General features: G+C 40.1%; 1 protein-coding gene across 3 annotated transcripts in view; it reads right to left on the reverse strand.

Annotated features, from left to right (window-relative positions):
• LOC121520462 (partitioning defective 3 homolog) overlaps positions 1-23,156 on the reverse strand; it is a 443,160-nt gene that overhangs the window by 19,450 nt on the left and 400,554 nt on the right. For all 3 annotated transcript variants that reach the window (XM_041803924.1, XM_041803923.1, XM_041803922.1), the window contains one exon: positions 7,779-7,902. In XM_041803924.1, the coding sequence (XP_041659858.1) occupies positions 7,779-7,902 (124 nt within the window). The remainder of the gene's footprint in view (positions 1-7,778; positions 7,903-23,156) is intronic.

Here is a 23,156-nt window from a genome sequence, read left to right on the forward strand (position 1 = left end):
AACATGGTAGTGGGAGTATTATGCTGTTGGGATGCTCCAGTGCGTCTGGAACTGGGAATCTTGTAAAGGTATGAAGGAAGGATGAAGAAAGGATATACAAAGATTTTGAAAAAGGGAGGCGGGGGTCGTCTTGTAGCTTTGTCTTACAACACAACAATGACCCAAAACATACATGGCTCCTGGTGAGGAACTACCCCCAGAAGACCAAAGTGAACATTATTGATTGGCACAAAGCTCTGACTTGAATCCGACTGAAAATCTGTGTGCATGCCAGAAGACCATCAAATCTGGGGGAGCGTTAGAGATTGGCCAAAGAAGAATGGGCTGGGATTCCTCAAGAGAGGTGTCTGAGACTTGTTGAAAACTCCACAAACCGCTCAGAGCTCTATTAAACAGCACTTGTGTCAGACTTTAAAAATGAAATTTTCTTAGGAGGACTAATAATTTCATCCTCATCTGTTTAGAATTGCCAAAATTGGAGGCTGAACAGAGAAGCTTGAAAGCAGCTTGTGTTGATGATGAACTATTTGGCAAATCAAGCACCTAGACTGAAAAAATATAGGAAGGATCCATTAACACATCACTAAAAGTGTCATTTAACGGGGTTAGCTAAGGGTCCAGGGTCCAAAACAGGGCTTAACATAGCATTAAAAAGCTTCCTGTAAGAGATTGCATGAATTTTATCACTTTTGTGACAAAAATACTGAAAACAAACCAACTTTTGTGTGTCAAAGTGATCTCTTCAATAGGATTTTGGGGATATTGGTTGGTTGAAATAAGTAGAAATAGTCCTTAAATCATTAAAAATAAATTAAAATCAGTAATGCCCTACCTCTAATAATCTGAGTCCAGAAAATATCACACAGGTTCACTTGAGAAGTGAATTAAAATGCTAACCAAGCTCGATGATTCTCTCATGTGTATAGACTTACATTAGAGCCCTTTACCATATCTCAACTTTTTCACCCTCGTTCAGATCTATTCAACCCTTTTGACACACTCTTGCATCATAAAACCATTTTCCCACCATATCAAACCCAGGCGTTTCTCATACACGGTGCTCTCCTGGCAGAGACTGTAAGTGGGGCAGCTGTAGGTGAATTAAGAAAAAGGACACTGGCTCCTTGAGGTTTGCAGCACATCACTCGGATGAAGCAACAAAATGTAATATATGCATGGGGGAGGTAATTGAATTTCAAAGACACATTCTCCTGTTTTCCATATGGCCCACCACTATGGCCAGGATATGAGTCTAATAACAGGCAATTACGACAGCCAGCCTGAGCGGGAGCTGCACTCTGATAACAGAGGGGACAAAGAAAGGACCATTGGAGGGTTCCTGGGACTGAAACCAGTAGATTTTTTTAACAATTCACCCATTTTATTAGAATTCCCAATTCCCCCCCAAAAAATTGGACATTGAGAAAAAATGCAAAACGTTTGAAACCTATACTCACCTAAATACAAAACAATGACAAGATGACTCCTGGTCAAACTGATAAATTTGACTGATTTTTTAGAAATATGCACATATAATGTGTTTTATACCAGTGAAATGTTCGAAAAAAGTTGGGATGAGGGCATTTGACCACTTCTGTTACATCACCTTCTTATCTTTCTGTAAGCATCTGGGAGCTGAAGACATGAATTGTTGAAGTACTGAACGTGGAATTCTTAACTGATGCACACCACATACTGCTCAACATTGCAAGGTTTGTGTTGTTGCATTTTCACTTCATAACGCTGAGCTGTATGCATGCCGGTCTAGCGCCCTCACTCTTTTACCGTGAAGCCATGCTGTTGCGACTTGTGCAGGGATGCACGATGGGAAATTGGCACCCGCCACCAGCCAAATGGGGGTATTTTTAAGTTGTGTCAGGTGAATATGCTCCACCTACCAGCCACTGGGACAGGTACATAAAATTACAAAATAGAGTGACATTGTTACAGGTTTTCTGCTCATCACTATTTACTTTATGAGCAGAGCCAAGCAGACCTATAATGCATGCTCACTGACCAAAGAACTCTACATATACTTAACATTACTACGAGAAGCTCATGGTTCATCTTAATTTTGATGTCTTTATAAGCTCATAATAATAAATTAGTCTACTTGCCTTTCAGTTGGGTTTAGTTGCAGTTAAATCTGCATGTGTGAGCCTGACTGCAATGGAAACTCTGACCAGCCTCAAAAGAACAAAAAGCTAAACTTTTGTCCTATGAAGACAAAGAGCATGCCAGTACTTTCTTTAACAGTTGAGACATTTCCATTTATTACACAGAATACTATAACCCTCGACTATTATACTATACCTCATAGCATTATGCTGCTATATAGAACATGGTTGATGGTTAAAAAGAGAGGTGGCTGGTAGATTTTTGAATCCACCAACTACTCAGGTGAGAAAGTGAATTTCCAACCCTGCTGCATATGTTGCATGTATCTCTTCAGTATTACTGATGCCTGCCTTCACAGATGTGCAAGTTATCCATGCCATAGGCACTACTACACCCAAAGACCACCAAAGATGCTGGCCTTTAAACTTGAGAACAGTCTGACTGATCCGTTCCATTTCAGTCTGGAGGACTCAACAACCATTATTCCCAGAAGCTATTTGAAATGTGGACTCATCAGACCACAGCACACTTTTCCACTTTGTCCGTCCATATCAGATTAGCTGAGGCACAGTGAAGTATGCGATGGTCCCGCATGTCACTGACATATGGCTTTGGCTTTGCATGGTAGAGTCTTAACTCATATTTGTAGATGTACCAACGTACCATGTTAACTATATAGTTGTTTTCTGAATTGTTACCTGTTATCCATCAGAAAACGGTGGATTTTTGATGCAACTCTGCTTGATGGGTCAAAGGTCACAGGTGTCAATGCTGGCTTTCAGCCTCACTCCTTACGTGCAGACATTTCTCTAGACTCTCTGAATCTTTTGATGATCTTTTGGACTGTAGATGGTGAAATCTATAAATCCTTTGCAATCTCGTATTAAGGAGCATTGTTCATAAATATTTGGCTATTTGTCAGCACAGGCTTTCAGAAAGTGGAGAACCTTGTAACGTTGTTAACAACTGAGTCTTTCAGGAGTGCTCCTTTAATCCAATCACGGTACTACCACCTGTTAGCAGACTTACCTGTGGGATGTTCCAGGTGTTCTTTGAGCACTCAACAACTTTCCCTGACTTTTCTTGCCCCTGTCCCAACTTCTTGAGAACATTTTGCAGATATCACATTCAGAATGTTAGTATATTTCCAACAAAACAATAAATTTTATCAGTTTAAACATTAGATATTTTGTATTTCTGTTGTATTCAGTTGAATATAGGTTGAAAGGAGTTGATATCATTGCATTTAGTGTTTTCACGCTTTACAAAACATCTAAACTTTTTCTGAATTGGGGTTTGTAAATATATATGGGTGTAAAAATTTAAATTAGGAGCAAGTTCAAGGAAAAGACAGTGGAATGGAGGCTGATCTTTGCTGATCTGAGGGTCAAAACCTCAGAGGTAAAGAACTGTTTTTCCACTTATGAAGGTGAATCAAATAATGTACCACCCATTAAAAGAAGCTGAAAAAGATACTAACCCAGCCATCAGAGTATGAAATTAAAGCATTAAGTTCTAATTTGTGTTAATAATATTACCTAAATTAAAGTTTTGCCCAAAATGATATACCTAATTTATTTGGTAAATAGCCATAAATGCTACATAATCCTTAACTTTTAGCGTGTGATACTTGGTAGTGTGGTTCATGGGAAAATGAAACTTGTTACAAAGTTTAATGTGCTGCTGTTGATGTAAACAAACATAATGCTGTATTATTGTAGAGCTCTCTATTTAGAGACAAAGGGAGAGATGACCTGTGTGCTCCTTTCCCACACTGCCCTGCAATCCTGCCATGCAGTGCCAGCTGGAACGTCCACCCCTCTGCAGAGCCCAGTAAATGCACAACTCGCATAAATATTTCAATGCAAAACAGAGCAGTACACTTTTATTGGAGTTATCAGCTAAAAATGTCCAGAGCACAGATGATTTAGTTCGTGAGCTCTCACTTTATCATTTCATTTACAAATCACAGGACTAAAATCTCCCGTTGCACACAAAAACTGGGCAGAGCTACAGTGGGAATAGTAGTGTAGGAACATTAGTAAAAAGAGTTCATACAGAAATGTACAAAAACACAGCTGAGTGTGCAAAAAGACCTTGTGTAGAGGAACACAACACAAGGAAGATCAGTGTTACTGACTGTAAAGGACGTGATTTACAACACAACAGGTGTCTAGTTTGAGGCAACATACATTTATAGAACTTATCACCACTTACTGTCTCCATGGTTTGTTTTTATCAAAATATGTACTGGTAGAAAATGTGGGTGACCAACCAAACAGTGCATCTCGTCTCAAACTAGATAAAAGAACAAGGTGAAAACTCATCATTTAGTGTTAGAATAAAACTATACAGTACACATTACAAAGAGGTGCTAACAATTAATTAAAAAAAACATATTGGCCCAAATATTAGACAACCTTTGAAATATGATGTTTGATTTAAAGACATTCTATAAAACCAAGTAGGTTGTGCCTTTAAATACAATCATGGTTTTAATAACTTTGAGATTAAAAAGTCACATTTGGATATTTCCACAGAATAAGGCTTTCACCAAATCACATGCATTGATCTTTATGGCTAAAGTAAAATGCTACACCTGTCTTAAAGATTGCATAACTTGCATCCACATACTTCTCTCTTTCAACACAACTCCCATGTTTAAACATTTCACCCCAGTCTCTTATGCTATATCCCATGCTTTTATGGCAGAGAATCAGTGCTGCCCACTTCATGGATCTAAACCTGCTAATCAAGCAAACTGCATCATGCCCAAGCATGTTTGAGCCCCAGACTTCAGTTTGCCTCACCAGTGTGAGTGCTCCTTACAGCCCTGAGCACGGTACTATTCCTTGGCTGTAGCATAGATGGGAGAGGTGGGCATAGGCACAATAAGTATGTGGTGCTTAATTGGTATGGCTGCTCCTCTTGACAATTATTTTCAGCAATGGTGTGAGTGAAAGAGTCAAATCTGACTAAAACAATGCAAGATGAGTCATAACGTGAGTGAAGTTACTTTCATGTTGTTGGGCCTGGGCAGGGGGCTGGTACAGAAAAAACTCTGCCCTTAGATGCTATCACACAGCTATGGATGAGTGCTGCATTGATGGCCATGATCATAGGTCATGTTTCCATGACAACCATTTAAACGATAATGTTAACCCTCTGTGTAGTTGTGGTTGTTCTTTGCAAGACAATTGCATATTGGGTACCTGAAGATGTAAAATTGTACACAACATGCATTACAGCTCGGGTTCATATCCATGCATGAGGAGGTGGGCAGCAACATCAATGTTGGGTTCTGTTTCCTATTTGCTTTTTGTAGTTTAGGGCTACATGGAGAGGCAGGCAAACTTCACAACTATTTGTCTTCTTGCCCTTTTTCTTGTTTACCTCACCATTCCATAGGAGAAGGAGTAGTTCCACATGCAAGTTATTTAATTAAAGCATTATACTGGCAAATACTGGCCTGGCATTACTAACTGCAGTTTTTATAGCTCTGAATTAAGATCCATGCTGCAGTTTTTCCACTTGTGTGGTTGACATGGCATAAGGCAGGCCTATTCAATTAGCGGCCCGGGGGCCATATGCGGCCCAGGGGCCATATGCGGCCCAGAACCAACCCCCAAGTGGCCCAGCCTCTGGTCATGCCTGAGATGCAGAGGGCAACCTGTTCCGCAAGTTTTTAGAAATTCCCACCGTGAAGGCAACACTCATTGTAGCTTAGCAACAGTCTACCTACAATGCACTGCGTTGTCTGACACGTGGCTAACGACTCTGACAGAAGTAGCCCCAAGATACCGAGTATAAAACAACTGTAGCTACAACTGTGCAAATTTAGTTTTTATGCACTTTAAGCTATGCCTGGGTAAAATGTGACCAAGATGATTATTTACAGAATTTAATTTAATTTTTTCATTCTATTTATTTTATTTTTATTCAAGAGCAAAAAAAACCCATTTCTACTACATCAGGTTATGTTCAAATACGGCTCTGTTGTTGTGTTTTTATACACTTTTTCATGTGCTTTTGTCATGTTGTAAAATTTAAAAGGGAGACTTTGAATAAAAAGTGCATATTTTTCATCAATTTGATCTATATTGGTTCGAAATTTGACATTACCAGCATTAATTTAAAGTTTGTCCCACCTGAATTTGTAATTGAATAGCCCTGGCATAAGGGATCATCCCACTTGCCTCCTTATGTAGCTTTATTTTTTCGGCGTCTCTGCTTTTTGACAGAATTCCTCAACAGCACATTGTTAAAAGATGCACAAATAACGTTTGACTCATGGAATGTTTCGCTCTAATTTACGTTTCACTTTCACAGCAGGTGAGCTGAGTGTTTGAAATCTTGTTTACTGGATGGCATATTGTAACCGTCATTCTAGAGTGCAGGAGTGTTTCATGATATCAGCAGGCAACTGCAGAAAAAATGTGGGAACAATGACGCGAGAAGCTGAATTTCTTACATGAAATGTCACTCCTCGAATGGCGCATTTACGCATTAATGGACACCTCTCTCATGCATGGACAGAGATCATATTTGGACTTTAAAAAAGGGTCAGCGAATATACTTGTAAATATAAGCTAGGTGGAATGCTGGCATGTGGGAGACACTAATGTGTATGGCAGTCTTTATCAACTCTTTGCCTGTGTTTTGAACTACTTGGTCCTGGACGATCACCATCTTTCCCCTTTATGCTGCAGCTGGGATTGACACCTTGCCTCTGTCATAGCTGTTCACTCACAGAACAAGTTCTGTCTTTTGTTGTGGACATATATTTGATTTAAAAAGGTAGACTCCTTTTATATGACAACCTCACTTTTAAGTAGTGTTTCAATAAATAGTAGTCGTACATTTGGGTCAATATGGTTGAAAATTTTATCTTAAAAATTAAAAACTGCTTCAGCTGACTTGTCATACGCTTATAACCTGTTACTGTGAAATATGTAAAACCAAGTACACTGCAGTGCAAGGAAGCATAAAAGACTAAAATAAATACTAAACATGTGACAATCGATTTCATCACCTCATAAAAACTATGAAGGCATTTAAAATTTTGTTCGCTTATTATTACCCTTTGTTGCTTCAGAATGCATTCCTCATCCCTCTTCTTAACCAATGAGGCTGTGAATTAAATACATGCTTGCTAGAGTTTACATTTCACCTTTAAACTGTAAAAAAGGCACAGATAAAACAAAGAGGGCTGCAGACGAGACCCTCATACACAAACAACATAAAGTCCATGAGGTGGCGGGTGGATCCACGTGGATGAGTGACAGACAGGACGATGGATGAACAGAGTGGGTTGTGACAGGTGGGTGGGGTTAGTGATGGTTGGGTCAGGAGGTGTGCAAACTCCTGCATGCAGGTGGTTGAATTAGAAGGTGAGGGGGTGTTAGCATTAGCACAGGAAGGCCCACGGAGGTGGGACAGAGTGATTTCATCAGTCTTGTTCATGGCTGGTAGTAGAGGGGTTAATACCATGCTCCAGTTAGCTGGTGCTAACACTGTTAGCTTTCTCCTCAGGCTAGAATGGAACAATCGAGTCCAGAGTCTTGGTCTGATAGAGGTCGTTTCTTGACATTAACAGTCACAGTCTAGCCATCTTCTCCGGCCCATTTGTGCCACCGCTTCCTGTCATTTCAGACACTCACCCACGGCTGCTCGAAGCTGTACGTCCTCCTGCGGTCGTCGGGGTCTTCCGGGACGTTCTGGGACTGCTGGAACTCCTGCCTCAGCCTCTGTATCCGGTCGTGGTTGCTCGGCGTTAGCCGGTTACTAAGGAGAGGGAGAGAGAAGAGAGGGGGAAAGATTGATGAGTGTGAGAGGTCCATTGTGAACAAGTGACCTGGTTCCATCAGCGCAGGGCGGAAATGGCCTGCAGGATGGAGTTATTTAAAATCCAACGGGCTTTGTCCACAAACTGATCATATATACTGTTAAAACACTAAGAAACCCAGATATGTTCAACCCAGATAACACATAAACACATGATAAGTGAGAGCAGAGCCAAGAGGAGGCCTTACAGCACAACCAAGAGCAGTATGAATCAAACTAATGTGTCTCTGATGTATTATTCATAACAATGAACAAAGACTAGTGATGAACGGTGAGCGGTACAACAACACACAACCCCCCGTCTCCCCCATCCCTCCCGGCTTCGTATCATTCAACTACGGCTCTGCTATTATGTGCTGCAGCCCTGCCGTGCCAACATCAAACAATGCAGCCTTGAGTGCAACTTTCTCATGGTCCAGTGGACAAATGCACTCGAGCCGGTCACTTGCAGCTATTTGTTCAACAACTGCAACTTTATTACACCTTATTGAGCCGGCAAAGAGATTAAATATGAATAGTTTTAGAGACGTAGATGGTTGTCAGCACGTTCTCTGGTGGTTTGTAGCTTATCAACATGTCTTTGATATCATGTCAAAAAGATCTGTTTCAAGTTGATCCAGATTTTAAACTGCATTCAGAGAAAAATACTCAAAATGTTTACATTAATGCAAAATATCAAAAATGTGTCTGCCCTAAAAACATATCAACCACCAAACGTCTCACGTACAGGCCACTGAAAGTTTAACTTTGTGACGATCTGACGTATAACTCACATTTGAACTTTATTCTACAAATGACTGGGGGAAAACTGGAAAAAGTCACTTTTTGGATAATTTTCTTTCCTCTTTCTCATCATGCACACTTTAAGAGGCTATCAGCAGCTCTCTTCTACCTTTTAACATTCCTGCTGGTTCCTGAGCTCATAAACAGACAGGAATTAATGAAGAGACAGGTAAGTGTTAAATGTATAAGGCTTCCTACAGAGGAAACTAATTAACACTTTGTGTCTCTCAAACTGTGTCAGAACAGAAGTGTCAGGATCTGTGAATGAAGAAACCAGCAGGGGAGTCATGACTTCCAACTCCACTTTTAACACTCTAGGTTGGGTGCACAACAGACGACTTTAGGCCTCATTTTGGGACCAATCCAAGGTTTGGTGCAACTGATTATTAGTCCAAATGTTCCTCAAATGTCTGGCATTAATACCAATATTTCTTGAGATGCACTGGATGAGGAAATTAGGGTTGATAAGCCTAACAATATTTAACCCTTAGGGGTCCACGGTGATGACGGCATGATTTCATAATCCTCTATTTTTGTCCCATGATGGCATAAAAAAAGTCACATTTTGCACTGAAATCGCTGTGGAGAATGTTATTTTTAAGCTTTCTTTCCATTTTTGTTTGACATGAAATGGCCAATTAAAACAGAAAATATGATCATTTGAATTTGATATAAAAATGAATGTTCACATAGTGGACCATACTGTAAAAGACTGGCACTGGTATATATTTCATAATTTCAGCATTTTGTAATGTCTTTTCAAAAATGAATATATATTGTTTTAAATAAAGAAAAACATATAGTTTTCATCCCATAAAGTTGATGTAATGCAGAAAAGAGTCATACTAAACATGAGCATGGTATGATCAAAGGAAAATTACTTTTAAAAAAGGCAAAATAGCCACTGGACGTCTAAGGGTTAAAAGTAACAATTCAACCAATTGCATTTAGACATTGTGTTTTTTCATCCGTTGTTTGTTGTAACTCTCCCACTATTACTGGATGAGCAGACGTGTGAGTATGAGTGGGTTTGAGAAACCAGACGATTGGCCCTCTCTGGATTATTGTAATATGTCATAACCTTTTTAACATTGTTGTTTAGTGGCCACTAGATGGGAATGCTGGGATTGCACCTGGACTATTTACCTTTATCTATAAAGCTTAAAATATGCTTGGTACTTGATACCTGAACTACACTACATGTTGTTAAATTTCGACCATTCTTAAAAATTTGTATATATTCTATAATTTTTGGAAACATTTTGGTCAAATTTATTTCAAATAGCAATCTTTCTTGAAGAGCTGTTCCTGGGCTCTATTATGATGTGTATATATAAATATATGATTTTTATATTTCTATGTTTCTTTTTAGGTAGAGACATATTTTACAAATTTTCAAGTGGTTCAACATTTTCCAGAAAGCAATGGAAGTCTTATTGTGAGAGCTTTATCTATACTGTGTAACAAGCTTCCTGTATATAAGGTGTTTTTACATCCTTTCTTTCCCAACGCTGAGGAAGACTTAAAACGGGTTCTTTGGGTCTTGTGTACCACCTTAGCTCAGTGGTTTACTTAGCTGACTTTGTTACGGGATACTGGGGGTTCAAAACTCAATATAATGAGTATCCAGTGTGGACCCTTCAGCAAAGGCCTAGATGTCAGGAACACCTGTCAGATGTAACATGGTAACCTCACCCAGGACATTTTTTTGTAACACCTCCACTATGCTGACACTTTCTCTTGTGTTTGACCATAAATACAGATCAGCATTCGTCCAACAGGTGACTTCCTCTGCTTTATAAAGGAAAGTCTTCTTTAAATCAGCAGTTAGCTGTACCAGCTGCCAACATCAGATTGATTAAACCGACAGATAATCACTAGCTGCCGATGTCTATTTATTGTACATTATTTGCCAATGGCTAATGTTATTCAGCAGGGCCAATATCAGCATATACTGATGCTAGTTGTGCTACCAGACATACTGTTTCGTATGTCCATTGCATAGATGTTTTTCACATTCATCTGCTGCTTTTCTTCAGTTACATACAAGGTAATGGCTACTGGCTTTCAGTACATCCCACCCTTAGCTACTGCCTAGTTCTCCTCAAATGACACCGATTGGTCTGGTTGTTCTCTGACTGGAAGCAAGTGTTTCCAAAAGAAACTGTGAGATGGATCTGCCTGATAACAGACACAGAATCAGGTTATAAGGTTATAAATTTTATTTTCCTCTCATGTCACATTTGATCACGAGTTTCTGTGAGATCTTGTGTCTCATGCACAAACAGCAGATGTGTGGTAGAGCTGAATCCCCTTTCCTGAGTCTTTGGCACATGTATAATGTTACAGATTGGCTGGAACTGTCCTTTTGTCTGAGGTCTTTTCAAAATGAGGTAAGATTTGAGAAATATCCAGTGTGTAGCCAGCCTAAGTACGCCAGGAAACTCCAGTAGACTGTTATCTTTACACCTGAAAAGTAAAACTCTTTAACCCAAAGCTCCCATGAGTTTTGTTGCAAACCTTTGAAACAAACAACAAATTTCAATGTCAGTTTTATGATTCAGAACTCTTAATAGTTAAAATACATGTCTGCCATGTCATGACAGTAACTGGACAGTCTAAAGAGCACCATGTCAGTCTGAAACAAGGTCAAACGATGACTTCATCTAGCAGGATATAACTGCACTAACTGCCTGAAATCATTTCATCCATCAGGAAACAACCATGTAGTCTCTTTATAATGATGTAAAGTAAAACACAGCAGCTTGGCCCACAGATCCAGTTATTAACTCCAGACACACACAATGGAAAAGTCAGAGCCGGTCAGCCTTGTTAAAGACCAGGAAGCTGTCATGTGTGATCCTGCTAATCTCCATGATATGTAACACAGTCGCCTGGCCTCTTTAGAAGGCAGCTGACCTAATAGCTGGTACATGTGTGACCCTGAGGCTACGGGTCAAGGCCTCAGCAGAGAAAGGCACATATGTATCTGATGGTGTGTAACCTGTGAGTCAGTGGGTGTAAAACTAGGAGACACTAGAAGAACCACCTGGCAGCTAAAGGCCTCTGCAGGAATTACAATTGGCTGACAGTGAAAGCACGGTGGTGGGCTGAGAAGAAGGGCTGGGGTTGTTATGTGGTAGAAATCTTATTTCTTTAAGAGTGTAGGTGCATGTTTTGGAAAAAGCTTTGGATTTCAGATCTGGTTAAGAGCATAGGGGTCAAACTGATCCATGAAATAATGATGTCGGCTTTCCAAAATCCATGTGCAGGTTTGTGATTTTATTTTGAAAGACTTTTTTTGGAGCTTTTATGCATTTCTTGAAGGTATTAGTGGATAACCAGAGAGTAGAGGGATGGGGGAATGACATCTTCAGAAGACAAAGAGACCTTGTACCTTACTGGGCAATTAATCCATAATAGCATGAATCTGAATATGAGGGTGCAACAGCTTTATGCTATAAAGGAGGAGGCTTGGGTGGAGGAGGTTAAGCTTTGCCAGCATCAGCAGTGTGGTGCATCAGCACGAATGCAGTAATGTTTAAATACATCGCTGTGTTACAAAGAAAGAGGTGTGATTGGCTTTGGGAGCTGAGAGGCAATAACTGGGATCAGCTGGCCTTCAGCTGATCACGATTGGGGGTATGACTGCCATGAACTAATGCTAGCTTCATTAGTTAACACTGCTGACCACTCTTCATAGCAGCCGTCACTATTGTGCATGGATGTGGAGGGAACAGGTAAGGCTGGCCACACATAAAACCATTAAAAACCCAACTTAAGGCCAGATTTGCCCTCTCTGATGATCTGGAAGGGGGTTCTAGAGTTAAGGTTTGTCACTGTTATTTGTCAAAATAACCCTCAAGTGTTTGGTATCCACACACATATCCTACTGCTCCTTTATCAAACATGATATCCATGGTTCTAGGTTGGAATAGAATAACCACAAGAACCAATAAAAGCAAGTAGACCAGGTAGCAGATGATACAAAGTTTTATGGCTAAAAAACATAAACACAACTCTAACTTCTTCTCAGCCAGGATTTTACCCTCCTCCTTTCACCCATTCTTGATTTCTTGCTGCAACTGTAATGCAAGCCAAGACAGCCAGTCAAGGATTTTAATTTTGTCCTCCATGTTTGTTTTTCTTCTGAGGTCACATTTAATCATGCGAGTTTTTGGACTTTGGTAAAATGCTGGGGAAAAATCAAGCCAGAGGGATCAGAATTTGTGTCTAAGTCGGTTCAGGTTAACCTGAAAAACACAGAGTAATTCAGTCTGAATCCAAGTAAAGTGTTTTTCAAATAAAAGATACTTCCTCTCCTGAGAACCACTCAACCTTGTAATCAAAAGCACATCATCATTAAGGCAACCTATAGACCCCATCCTACATTGCAGGATACTGCCCAAGAGACTACAAAGAGGAAAGACTCAAATAAAGGGATCAAAGATCTCCCATCCTCGACTCTGACCAACACTGTAATTCAATCAAAGAAATAGCAACACTGCAATACAACTGCAGGGCCAAAAAACCCCCGAGACAGGGAAGAGATGAGCTTCATCCGGACAGGCTCACTCAATATCTGGCACCGCTGTATGAGGCTGAAAGGTCGCACTGTGGCTTTTGTTGAGTGGAGCGTCTCTGGGACTCAATAACAGGACTGTGGCTTGCTGACTGGGCTGCCAGCAAAAACTGTTTACGCTGAGATGCACCCTGCCTTTCATGGTCGGGCGTGCCTCCTGAATAGCCGCCTGCCTCCTCGGCCTTAAGCCCGGGAAGGAGGAGGCTGAGAAGATGTAATGTCTGCATTGTGGGCAGACTGTGACTTCAGGATGCACTGCTAAACTTTGTTCTAATGCAGCGTGGTAAACACAGGGCTTGCAAAGAAAGAAGCCTTGTAAAGAAGAGAGATACTCTGCCATTTTTCCTTCCACAACATGAGTTTGGCTTTTTTAGGATGCTGCCACCATTCTTATTACAATAAACTAATATCTGCATGTGAAACTAATTTGATTCAGGAGCTGAAATACAAAGGAATGGGAATTTCTGTTGCAGCTTTAAATGTCATAAGATCAACCTTGATGATAGCCAGTACTATGTTTATATGCTCAGTTAAGGTGAGCTGCAGTTATAGCTCCATTAGGCCTTGGAACAGCACTACTGGCTTTGTCCCAGTGTACACCTAGAGAGGGAGAGAGGATTCACTGATGGGAGAAAATGCACCCTTTAAGGTAGTTTTCTATGGTCTTTCTGTTGAACTTGATTACAAGTTGGCAAGCAGCTAAATCCTTGCATGTCAAATGGTGTCATGCTGATTCCTCTCTGTACATACTCTATGCAAAATGATATACTAGGGTGTAAGAGGGGGGCAGAAGGTTTATAGTTTGTGTGTTTCTTCTCTTCTGAAAGTATTCATCCGCCATACTTTGTATAAAGACGCTCAAATAACATCACGTCATTTGAAAGGTTTCATTTGACTTTGTGCAATCATTGCAAGTGAGATGCATGTGTAAATGCAAATTGTTAATGAGGGTAGCATATTGCAACTATCATATTAGAGTGCAGTATTGCAGGATAAACAGCTATAGAAATATGCTATAACAATTACATTAGAAGCTAATCTTTAACATGAGATGTTGCTCTTTGAACAGTGCATTTACTGGCGGGACACACCAATGGATGTCTCTATCATGCGTGAGTGTTGATTTTTATGTATACCAGTATACTGGTTGGCTGCAAATATACCTAGGTGGCCCACTCTAGCATTATCAGTAGGAGGGAAACACAGCTCTATGCTTTGCACATTTTACTTTGGTGCAAATGTGAGTTCATGCTGATATCTGAAGCCAGAAAACTAATACAAGAGAAAACTGATGAGCAACTGCATTGTTGAGTACTATACCAGTCTCCCTAACATGTTTGAATGCCTTTAAAAAAACGATTTGGTGGGACTAATGCAACAAAAACCCAACCATTTTTAGCTATATGTTAACATACCAGCTTTTCATGGGTGCCAAGCCCATATCCTTCCCTTGACCTAAACCTCCTGACCTTTAAACCTCCTGTTTAAAGTAAAAGTCATCTCTGTTAAACAACAGCTGCATTCAAATGCAAAATCTTTGAACATCAGGCAAGAGGAAGGTCATGGAGGAACTCTGGCTCTAATGTGGGGACAAGGAAAAACTGGCCAATCACATCAGAGTTGATTTTGTTTTGTATGCAAAGGGAAGCATGCACTGACCAATCCTGGACCCTATTGTCTTTCAGTGAATACCAGATTAGCTCAAACTTAATCTCTATGGACAGATATCCTAACTGGCAATCAAGTCATAGACTTTCACTCAGTTCCAACATTGACATGATCCTAAATCTGAGCAGTAACTCTGCAAGACCGGTGGACTGCAGTTACCAGGTATATACATACCGCTGTGTTCAAAATTATTGTATGGTGTTTTGCACCAAGAGTGGGTAAAGAATAAACTCAACAAAAAGATAAATTGGATGCTATCACCCGTGTAGACAGTGTTAACATCAGAAATGTTGTACATAATGCTGTATGGAGAACAGCATGCACACCAGAGGAAGTGAAGTGGTTCAACCTGGGGGAAACCAGATAAAGAAGAAAGATGCTGATCAGATATCATCCTTTACATAATCAACATGATTTTATAGTTTATGGTTTTAAGTGCTGGCTTCATAAAGCAACGGACAAGTGCGAATTTGTCAGTTAAACATTCATATTCAAAGGTTGGGTGTTACTGTTGTAAATAAGACTTTAAATTTATCATGTATTAAGAAATTCATACCCAAGTGCTCTGTTTAAATTCATAATTTACCTTTTTGCAGATCAGATTAAACATTGCATGATTGAAATTAAAGCTGAATGTGTTGAAAACATGTTTTTGGTATGCTGATTGATGTTATAAAGATGCTTAATTGAGAAAAAAATCAAACAATATAATTTTATCCCAGTATAGCAGCAGTCAAATGTGCTTAAGAGTGCCTTTGAGTTTTATTTGATTTTGTTCTTGACTAAGAGAAAAGAAAATCACAGATAAGAAGACACAGCTCAAAAATCATTGTGTTGATTGAAGCTCAGTGTTTCTTTTCTGAAAAGATTGATGGCCAGATGAATTGATTTAAGAGCTAGGGCAACATCTACTTCATAGCCTTCTATGTATCTTGAAAGAGAAGTGCTTCTGTAAGATTTCAGAGGTGAAACTTCGCTCCAAGAACCAAACAGCCTCAATATGTTCAAAAGATGCTCACTAAAACAAAGCTTTACAAGCTACATCAAAGCCAAAGAAGAAACTGTCCTTGCATCATTTGGCAAAGAAGAAGAAGTGGTACAAATTGGACCAGAGTCCAAACTAATAGGCTCTGTCAGATCCATGCTGTCACTTCAAAATCCTGCATGACATTGACGCCCCGTCCACAGATCCCAATCAAAGCATACCAACAGATCGAGGGTAGGCCTCTGTGGTGCACTGCACAGTAAGTGGCAGAAGCAGCTGATGGACGGAGTCCTAATCCTGTGGATTATAAATGAATGGCCTCATTCACACAAGCTGCTCTTCCCATGCCAATAGGAGCTTCCTTCGGACCTACCACCAACTGTACACGAGCATAAATCTAAGAACTATTCCCTTTAGAGGACTTGGTGACTTTTAGTGAATGGCTTTGCCCTTGAATTGAATGCAAACCCGAGGGTGTCCGCACGGATTTGGGGCCAGTAACAAAAAAAAAAAAAAAAAAAAGCAACAGCTGTATTCCAGCCAACGAGCCAGCTGGCCACAAAGACCATCTGAACATGTAGAGCCCGGAGAAGTGCCGAGGCCTACTCGGTGGAGAGATTCAAGTGGATCTTGTGTCTGTTTTGTGACGAGGGCTCTTGCAGCGAGTGGTTCCAAGTGGGGTGACCTTGAGGGTACAAGAGCGGCATTGTTGGTTCTCACTTCAAAGTCACAGATGAAAGCGTCACCCTGAGCTGAAGCACTGAGTGAAGGACTCTTAACAAAGGCAGCAAGACATGCCAGTGTTCCTTAAATCTGATCAGTCTTTAAATTAAAGGCCATCCTTTGCTCGTATGCAAATTAACAGTTGATTCATTTAATTTACACCTCGTGCTTAATAATACACGGATTGTTTTCTGTGATATCCTATCTGTTCCATTTGCCAATAATCCTTATTTCATAATAATCAACTTTTTAATTAAAAGCCACAGTCTTAATTAAACATTTAATTAAGCATGGGTAGTCATGGGATTCCCATCTCGAATGTGACTGATGTACTGACGAGCCTGCCAGCCTGTTAAATAAACATCCACTGATATAGTGATAGTAAGGAGGCAGAGCATGCCGTGAATACGTGTCCCTCCTGATTGTAGGAGCTGCAGCGGTTACTTTCTGTAATCTTATCAGATGGTGGAACTCGGCCCTACATCCTCTGACAAAGAGACAGCAGCTGGTGGAGCCTTTCTCCTCAGTGAAAAATGGACTGAGATCCTGAAGATGATAATCCAAGTCTATTGATCGAAGGCTCACAGATGACTAGGAGACTGATGCTCTTGCTAACTGGTGCTAGCAGCCCATGCTCCATCTGTGAGGTGATGTAAGGCAACGTCCTCGACGTCTGCAGGAAAGCTGTGAAGACTGTCCCTGCTACTGATTGGTAACTGATGAACGCTAGATAGATTTTTAAATTTTGCATGAACTTCCTTGGAATTAAGAAGAAAAATCCTATTCCTTTGCAAAGTACATTTAAGTACACACTCAGAATAAGCACAACCATCGCCATGTTTATTTTTTCACAATAAGACACACAAAACTTGATATGGTTTCAAGGCAACAAATACCGTATATGGACAAAAGTATAATTGAATTCAGAAGTTTCAATCACAACCGTTGCCACAGGAGTATAAAATCAAGCACCTAGTCCTGCAGTCTCCTTTTCCAAACATAGATGTGTGTTTCTGAAGAGCTCACTGACTTCAAGCATGCTACTCTGATGGATGCCACCTTTGCAGTAAGACGGTTCATCCCTGTTGGATATTCCACATTAAGATATAAGTGATATGATAAGAAAGTGGAAGCGTTTAGGAACAACAGCAACTCAGCCATGAAGCGGAGGACCATGTAAAATCACAGCTAAAAAGCAAGTTGCCAGAGCTGAAGAGTTCTTAACTTCCTCTGGCATTAATGTAAGCACAAAAACTGTGCAGCAGGAGCTTCATGAATGGGTTTCCATGGCTTAGCAGCTGCATGCAAGCCTCACATCACCAAGTCCAATACCAAGCTTCGCAAGTAGTAGTGTAGAAAATACTGACAATGGGAGAATGTTACCTGCCAGACAGCACTGTCCCAAATGTCAAGTTTGGTGGAGGAGGGATAATGGTATGGGGCTGTTTTTCAGGGTTTGGCCAAGGCTCCTTATCTCCAATGAAGGCCAATCTTAATGCCTCAGCATACCAGGACATTTCAGATAATGCTATGCTTCCAACTTTGTGGCAACAGTTTTGGGAAGGCCCTTTTCTATTCCAACATGACTGTGCTCCAGAGCAAAAAGCAAAGACTATAAAGACATGGTTGATGAATCTGATGTGGAAGGACTTGGCTGGGCCACACGGAGCCCTGACCTCATGCCCATCTGGAACTGGAACAGAGCATTTATGAGGTCAGGCCTTTTCATCCAACATCAGTGTCTGACCTCAAAAATGCTCTACAGAATGAGTGGGCACAAATTCCCACAGAAACACAGAAAATCCTTCCAAGAAGAGGGCTGTTAGCTGCAAAAGTAGGGTCAACTCACTAATAAAGTAGATGTATTTGAGAACAATGTCATTACAGTCCCTGCTGGTATAATGGACAGGAGGATGAATACTTTTGTCCATTCAAAGTACTTAACTAACTGATGGTCAAACTAGAATGATTAGCTTATTGATAATTATCATGCAGCTATTCGTACACAAGATTTTTGTTGATTAATCTGTTAATAGTTAAGACCAAATTCAACAAACATGTTAAACATTATGTTTTGCTTGTGACTGAATTTAAAATATCTATCTCTATGTTTCTCCAATATAGTTTGTAAGGCCATGTGTTGAAAAAGAACAAACATTTCAGCTGATCTCTCCTGATACATTAAGATGAAAGGATTAGGTCGGTAGCTTGGGTACTCACAGCCTTGCTGGTGTCTGGTGATGCAGAGGAGAGATTAAAAGGGCCAAGAGGCCACTGTGTCTGAGGCCATTTAGGCTCTTATTAACCCGATCTTGCTTTTACTCTGGATTACATTGGCTTAACCCTGAAAACAGGGACAGAGCCACATTGATCTGCACCAACACGGCAATTAGATGCCAATCGATAGAATATCTCCACACTTAGCGACTGGTGATCAATTCCCTGGCATTTGTCTCATCATGCTAATTGACTAAGTAAGAATAAAGTGGAAATGTGTGTTGATAAAGTGCACAAACACATCATTTAGAAAGCAAAGGAAGATAAACAACCATGTAGGGTTTCCTTTCTATGCAAGAGCTCGTGTTGACGGGGACATTAAGAGGCTAATGAATCTAGATCTAACACGTTCTGGAACCCAGGCTGAGTCAGGGCCCGGCTCAGATCAGACTTTTGGAGGGCAGAGTGCCAACTTTCACGGCTTACAGGCTGAACATGTGCTGTCTTGATGTCTATTCAGAGTGATGTGGCATTTCATTGAGGCCAGTGCTGCAGTAGCTAAAGAAGCTCTGCAGAATAATGCAGGTAGATTTTAGTAAGGCTAGACAAAGGATTGAATAATAATGCAATATTTAATGACCTTTTTAATTGTGCATTTAAAATTTTCGATTTCACAAGACAAATTAAGCCCATATTTACAGTATGAACCTATTCTTACCAATGCCTTCATTTGAGAAGCAAAAGAAGTTGAAGAGGTGCAGAAGACGCTACTGTGCGTCATTTCCTGCTGTTGCCCCTTACTATGGTGTATCTAAAACGACAAAACAGCATTCCATTAATGCAATTTAAAAAATTCCTGAGTTAATTTTGGACCTTAATTGCATCACAAATGACACATTAAAACTTGCAGCCCAAATTCCAATCTATTACAAAAGTTAATATTAAGAAAAGGGAGAAAGTCTCTTCATGACTTCATAAAACTTTGATTTCTTTCTCCATTGATCAAACACTTTAACCTATTAAACTCTATGCATTTCATCTCATGACTAATTTGTAGAGTTTGGAAAGAAACAGCAAGCTGATATTCTGAAATGATTAATATGTGCGGAGCATAAATCCTCACACAGATCCCATCCTGCATCTTACAGTAGCATTCATTCTGAGCCTCAGCAATCCCACAGCGTGTCAACACTTGTGCAAAGCAGACAGTAAACACTGGAATCCATTGACGGAACGGATTGAATTTAATTGGTTTTCAGTTTTATGGGGCTTCTCTATTTTTCCAGGGGCTCTGCTGGTCAGAAATGTCAGAGATGGTAATATAATATTTGACTGATATTAATGCATTCACACATACACACACCAACTTAAAGTAAGATGGGTTACTGCTCTTGGATTTCAAGCCGTGGCGCCACTGGAGGCAATAATGGCGTGGCATAAAGCAATGTGCCTCCTTTTAATTCATGGGCCAATTTCATGCTTGCACACATCAGCGTATCGATGCTGGCCCCGCTCGGTTACAAGAAAATAAATTGGACTGCGTTGCTGATATCTGTAATCCTGGCCTACTTTTAACGAAGGTGGGGAGCAGGCCGTCCTATACGGGACATTTAAGTTTCATTACCTAAATCCCCGTTGGATTGTGTGCTTGAGCCACATTTGAATATGTCACTGGAATATCTGTGGGGGCATTTCACATGTGGTTTAGCAGGAGATTCAATCCCATTTCATCACAGATGCATTCAATATGTTCTTTATCATGTAGTCTGAGATTGCACCTCGTGTCAGGATTAAAATGAGGAGGGATCATGTTGGATCTAATCTCATAGAGGCCATCAGTGGGAAATACTACAGGATCTGATGTGCTGCAGAATATCTGTCTTACCTGTCTCTGTTATACAAACCATTAACACATATATTGTGAGTTATCAATGCTTTAAAGTCGAGCTGACTACATTGGTTTGTCTTTTCCACTGTTGTAATAGATGACATGCTTGTACCATGACATAGCTAGCCAAACCCACTGCATTTACTTTGATATTCTTCACCCTGTCTCTGCTTGCGCATTCCTCTGGCTAAGCTCAGACTGTTTTTTTGCCTTTCATCATCTTTGTCTTTTCTTTGCATTCCTATTTTCTATATAATGATGGCACCAGGAGTTGTTGTCTTATTGCAGAGGCAATTATGAGCCAAGTGCTAGGGTAGGCAGTATCAGTATTGTCAATACCTAGAGCAGCGTTACTCAAGCCTGCTCACCCAAAGAGCCAAATTGTTGAAAAATGCCTTTGCAAGAGCCTCAATGTAAGGGGTTAAAAGTGGCAAAAATGGGTTCAAGTGGTAATAAATTAGTTCATAGATGGCAAAAAAGGCAAAAATGGGCAAAGTAGGCATTAAAACTGGGTGAAAAATGAAAAAAAGAAGAAAAACTGGCAGAAAAGGGCAGAAAGTAGCAAAAATGAGTGAGAAGTTACCAAAAAATGAGTTACAGGTGACAAAAATGGTCAAAAAAACAGCAAAACATGGCAAAAAAGTGACTAAAATTTGCAAAAAGGTAAGAAAAATGGACACAAAGCAGCAACGAATGGCACAAAGAGTGGTATTTAATGGCAAAACGTGGCTTAAATGGGCCAAAAGTGGCCAAAAATTGCAAAAAGGGAAAAAAATTACAAATAGGAAAACCTGGGTCAAAAGAGGCAAAAAAATGGTTTAAAAAAAAAAGTAGCAAAAACAGGACAGAGGTGGTAACAATGGGCAAAAAAAGTGGAAAAAAAGAAGTGGCAAAAGTGGGCTCAAAGCAGAGCAGATGGATTTAAAGCAGCAAAAAATTGAAAAAAATTGGCAAATAGGGGCAATGGAAATATACAGACAAAAAATAAAATTTGACAATTAAAGCAAGCCATATGAGTGTGGGAAAAAACTGATTAATGAGACTTCCAATGGATAATTTCTGAGGTCAAAATCTCCCTTTTTAAAGGTTTTCTGAGGGAATACTATTTCAAATTAAGACATAAAAGAGCCACATATCATCACAAAAGAGCCACATGTGGCTCAAGAGCCACACGCTGAGTATCACTGACCTAGAGCATGCATGCACAGATGGGTTTTGTTGAAGGTGGCGATGCTGTTGGAGCTGTGATGGTCATGTGGTAGGGTAGGTATAAATGTCTCTAGCATGGGCTTGCATGGAGGAAGTTGACTCTGGGATGCCAGAGCTCACTGTTCTGCCCTCTGGAGCTGTTCTGGAAGTTTTTGGACAAAACACTGGTGAGTGTTCCCAACTAACAACCCTTGCAGTGTTTTTTATTTTTGGTGCATATTGGTCTCCATGATTGACTTGTTTGGGTCAAAGTTTAAGTCATAAATGGGTTTCAGTGAGGGCTTATCCATTCAGTAGGGCACAAGTGTTGCATGTGGAATCAACCTCAAAATGGTCAGAGGCCACATCTGTTTAAACTTTGGGTCACTAATTTGAGATCTGCTGAAGTATAAATTAATAAAATCTGGTATGAACATGGCAATGACATAACCTTTTTCCTCAGCAACCAGGTCTTTCAAGGAAAAGAATGAAAGTGACATAACCAAATTAAAATGGTAACTGTTCATAAATCTCTGTGAGTACAGATTAAAACCTGCATTCCTTTAAGCAGGACTGGAGTTTCTCCTACAAGTGTAAGACTGACTGTAGCTCTGTCTGACACTGGCTCAAATACAGACAACATGAAAAAAATGTTTGAGTGTAAAATATTAAGTTTTGGCATGGACTTTCTTAGGAAGCTAATGAAGCCATTGCTAGATGCCTGATCTAATTTAAGTTAAGTTTCATGTAAAACATCAGTGACAAAGCCTGATTTTTTCGTACTTATAAAAAAGACCAGTCCAAGTCAGAAAGCTTTGCGCAAGTTCTTTGGTTCTTGACTTTTGACCCGATTTCAAAACTTTTTATGAAATAAATACGGACTTCTTTGGTGTGTTTGCCTAAAAATGACATGGATGGTTTACTACCCTACATCAGTGTTTACCAAACTGGTTTTCTGGTGACACACTTTTAACAGGGTGCAAGCCATTGCAACCTAACAGCTTTGTTTTTCACACGTTCTGCACCATCCTTGGCTGGTTGGTTGAGCTGATGGCTGGTGCTTGCTGGGATGATTTCATTTTAGGGCTCAACATAGTTCTGACCTGGCATCCTGTTTTACAAGCCTAGAAAAGGCCACTTCACCTTTGTCTCATAGACTT

The sequence above is a fragment of the Cheilinus undulatus genome, linkage group 13, assembly GCF_018320785.1.
Source record: "Cheilinus undulatus linkage group 13, ASM1832078v1, whole genome shotgun sequence".
Taxonomy (NCBI): domain Eukaryota; kingdom Metazoa; phylum Chordata; class Actinopteri; order Labriformes; family Labridae; genus Cheilinus; species Cheilinus undulatus.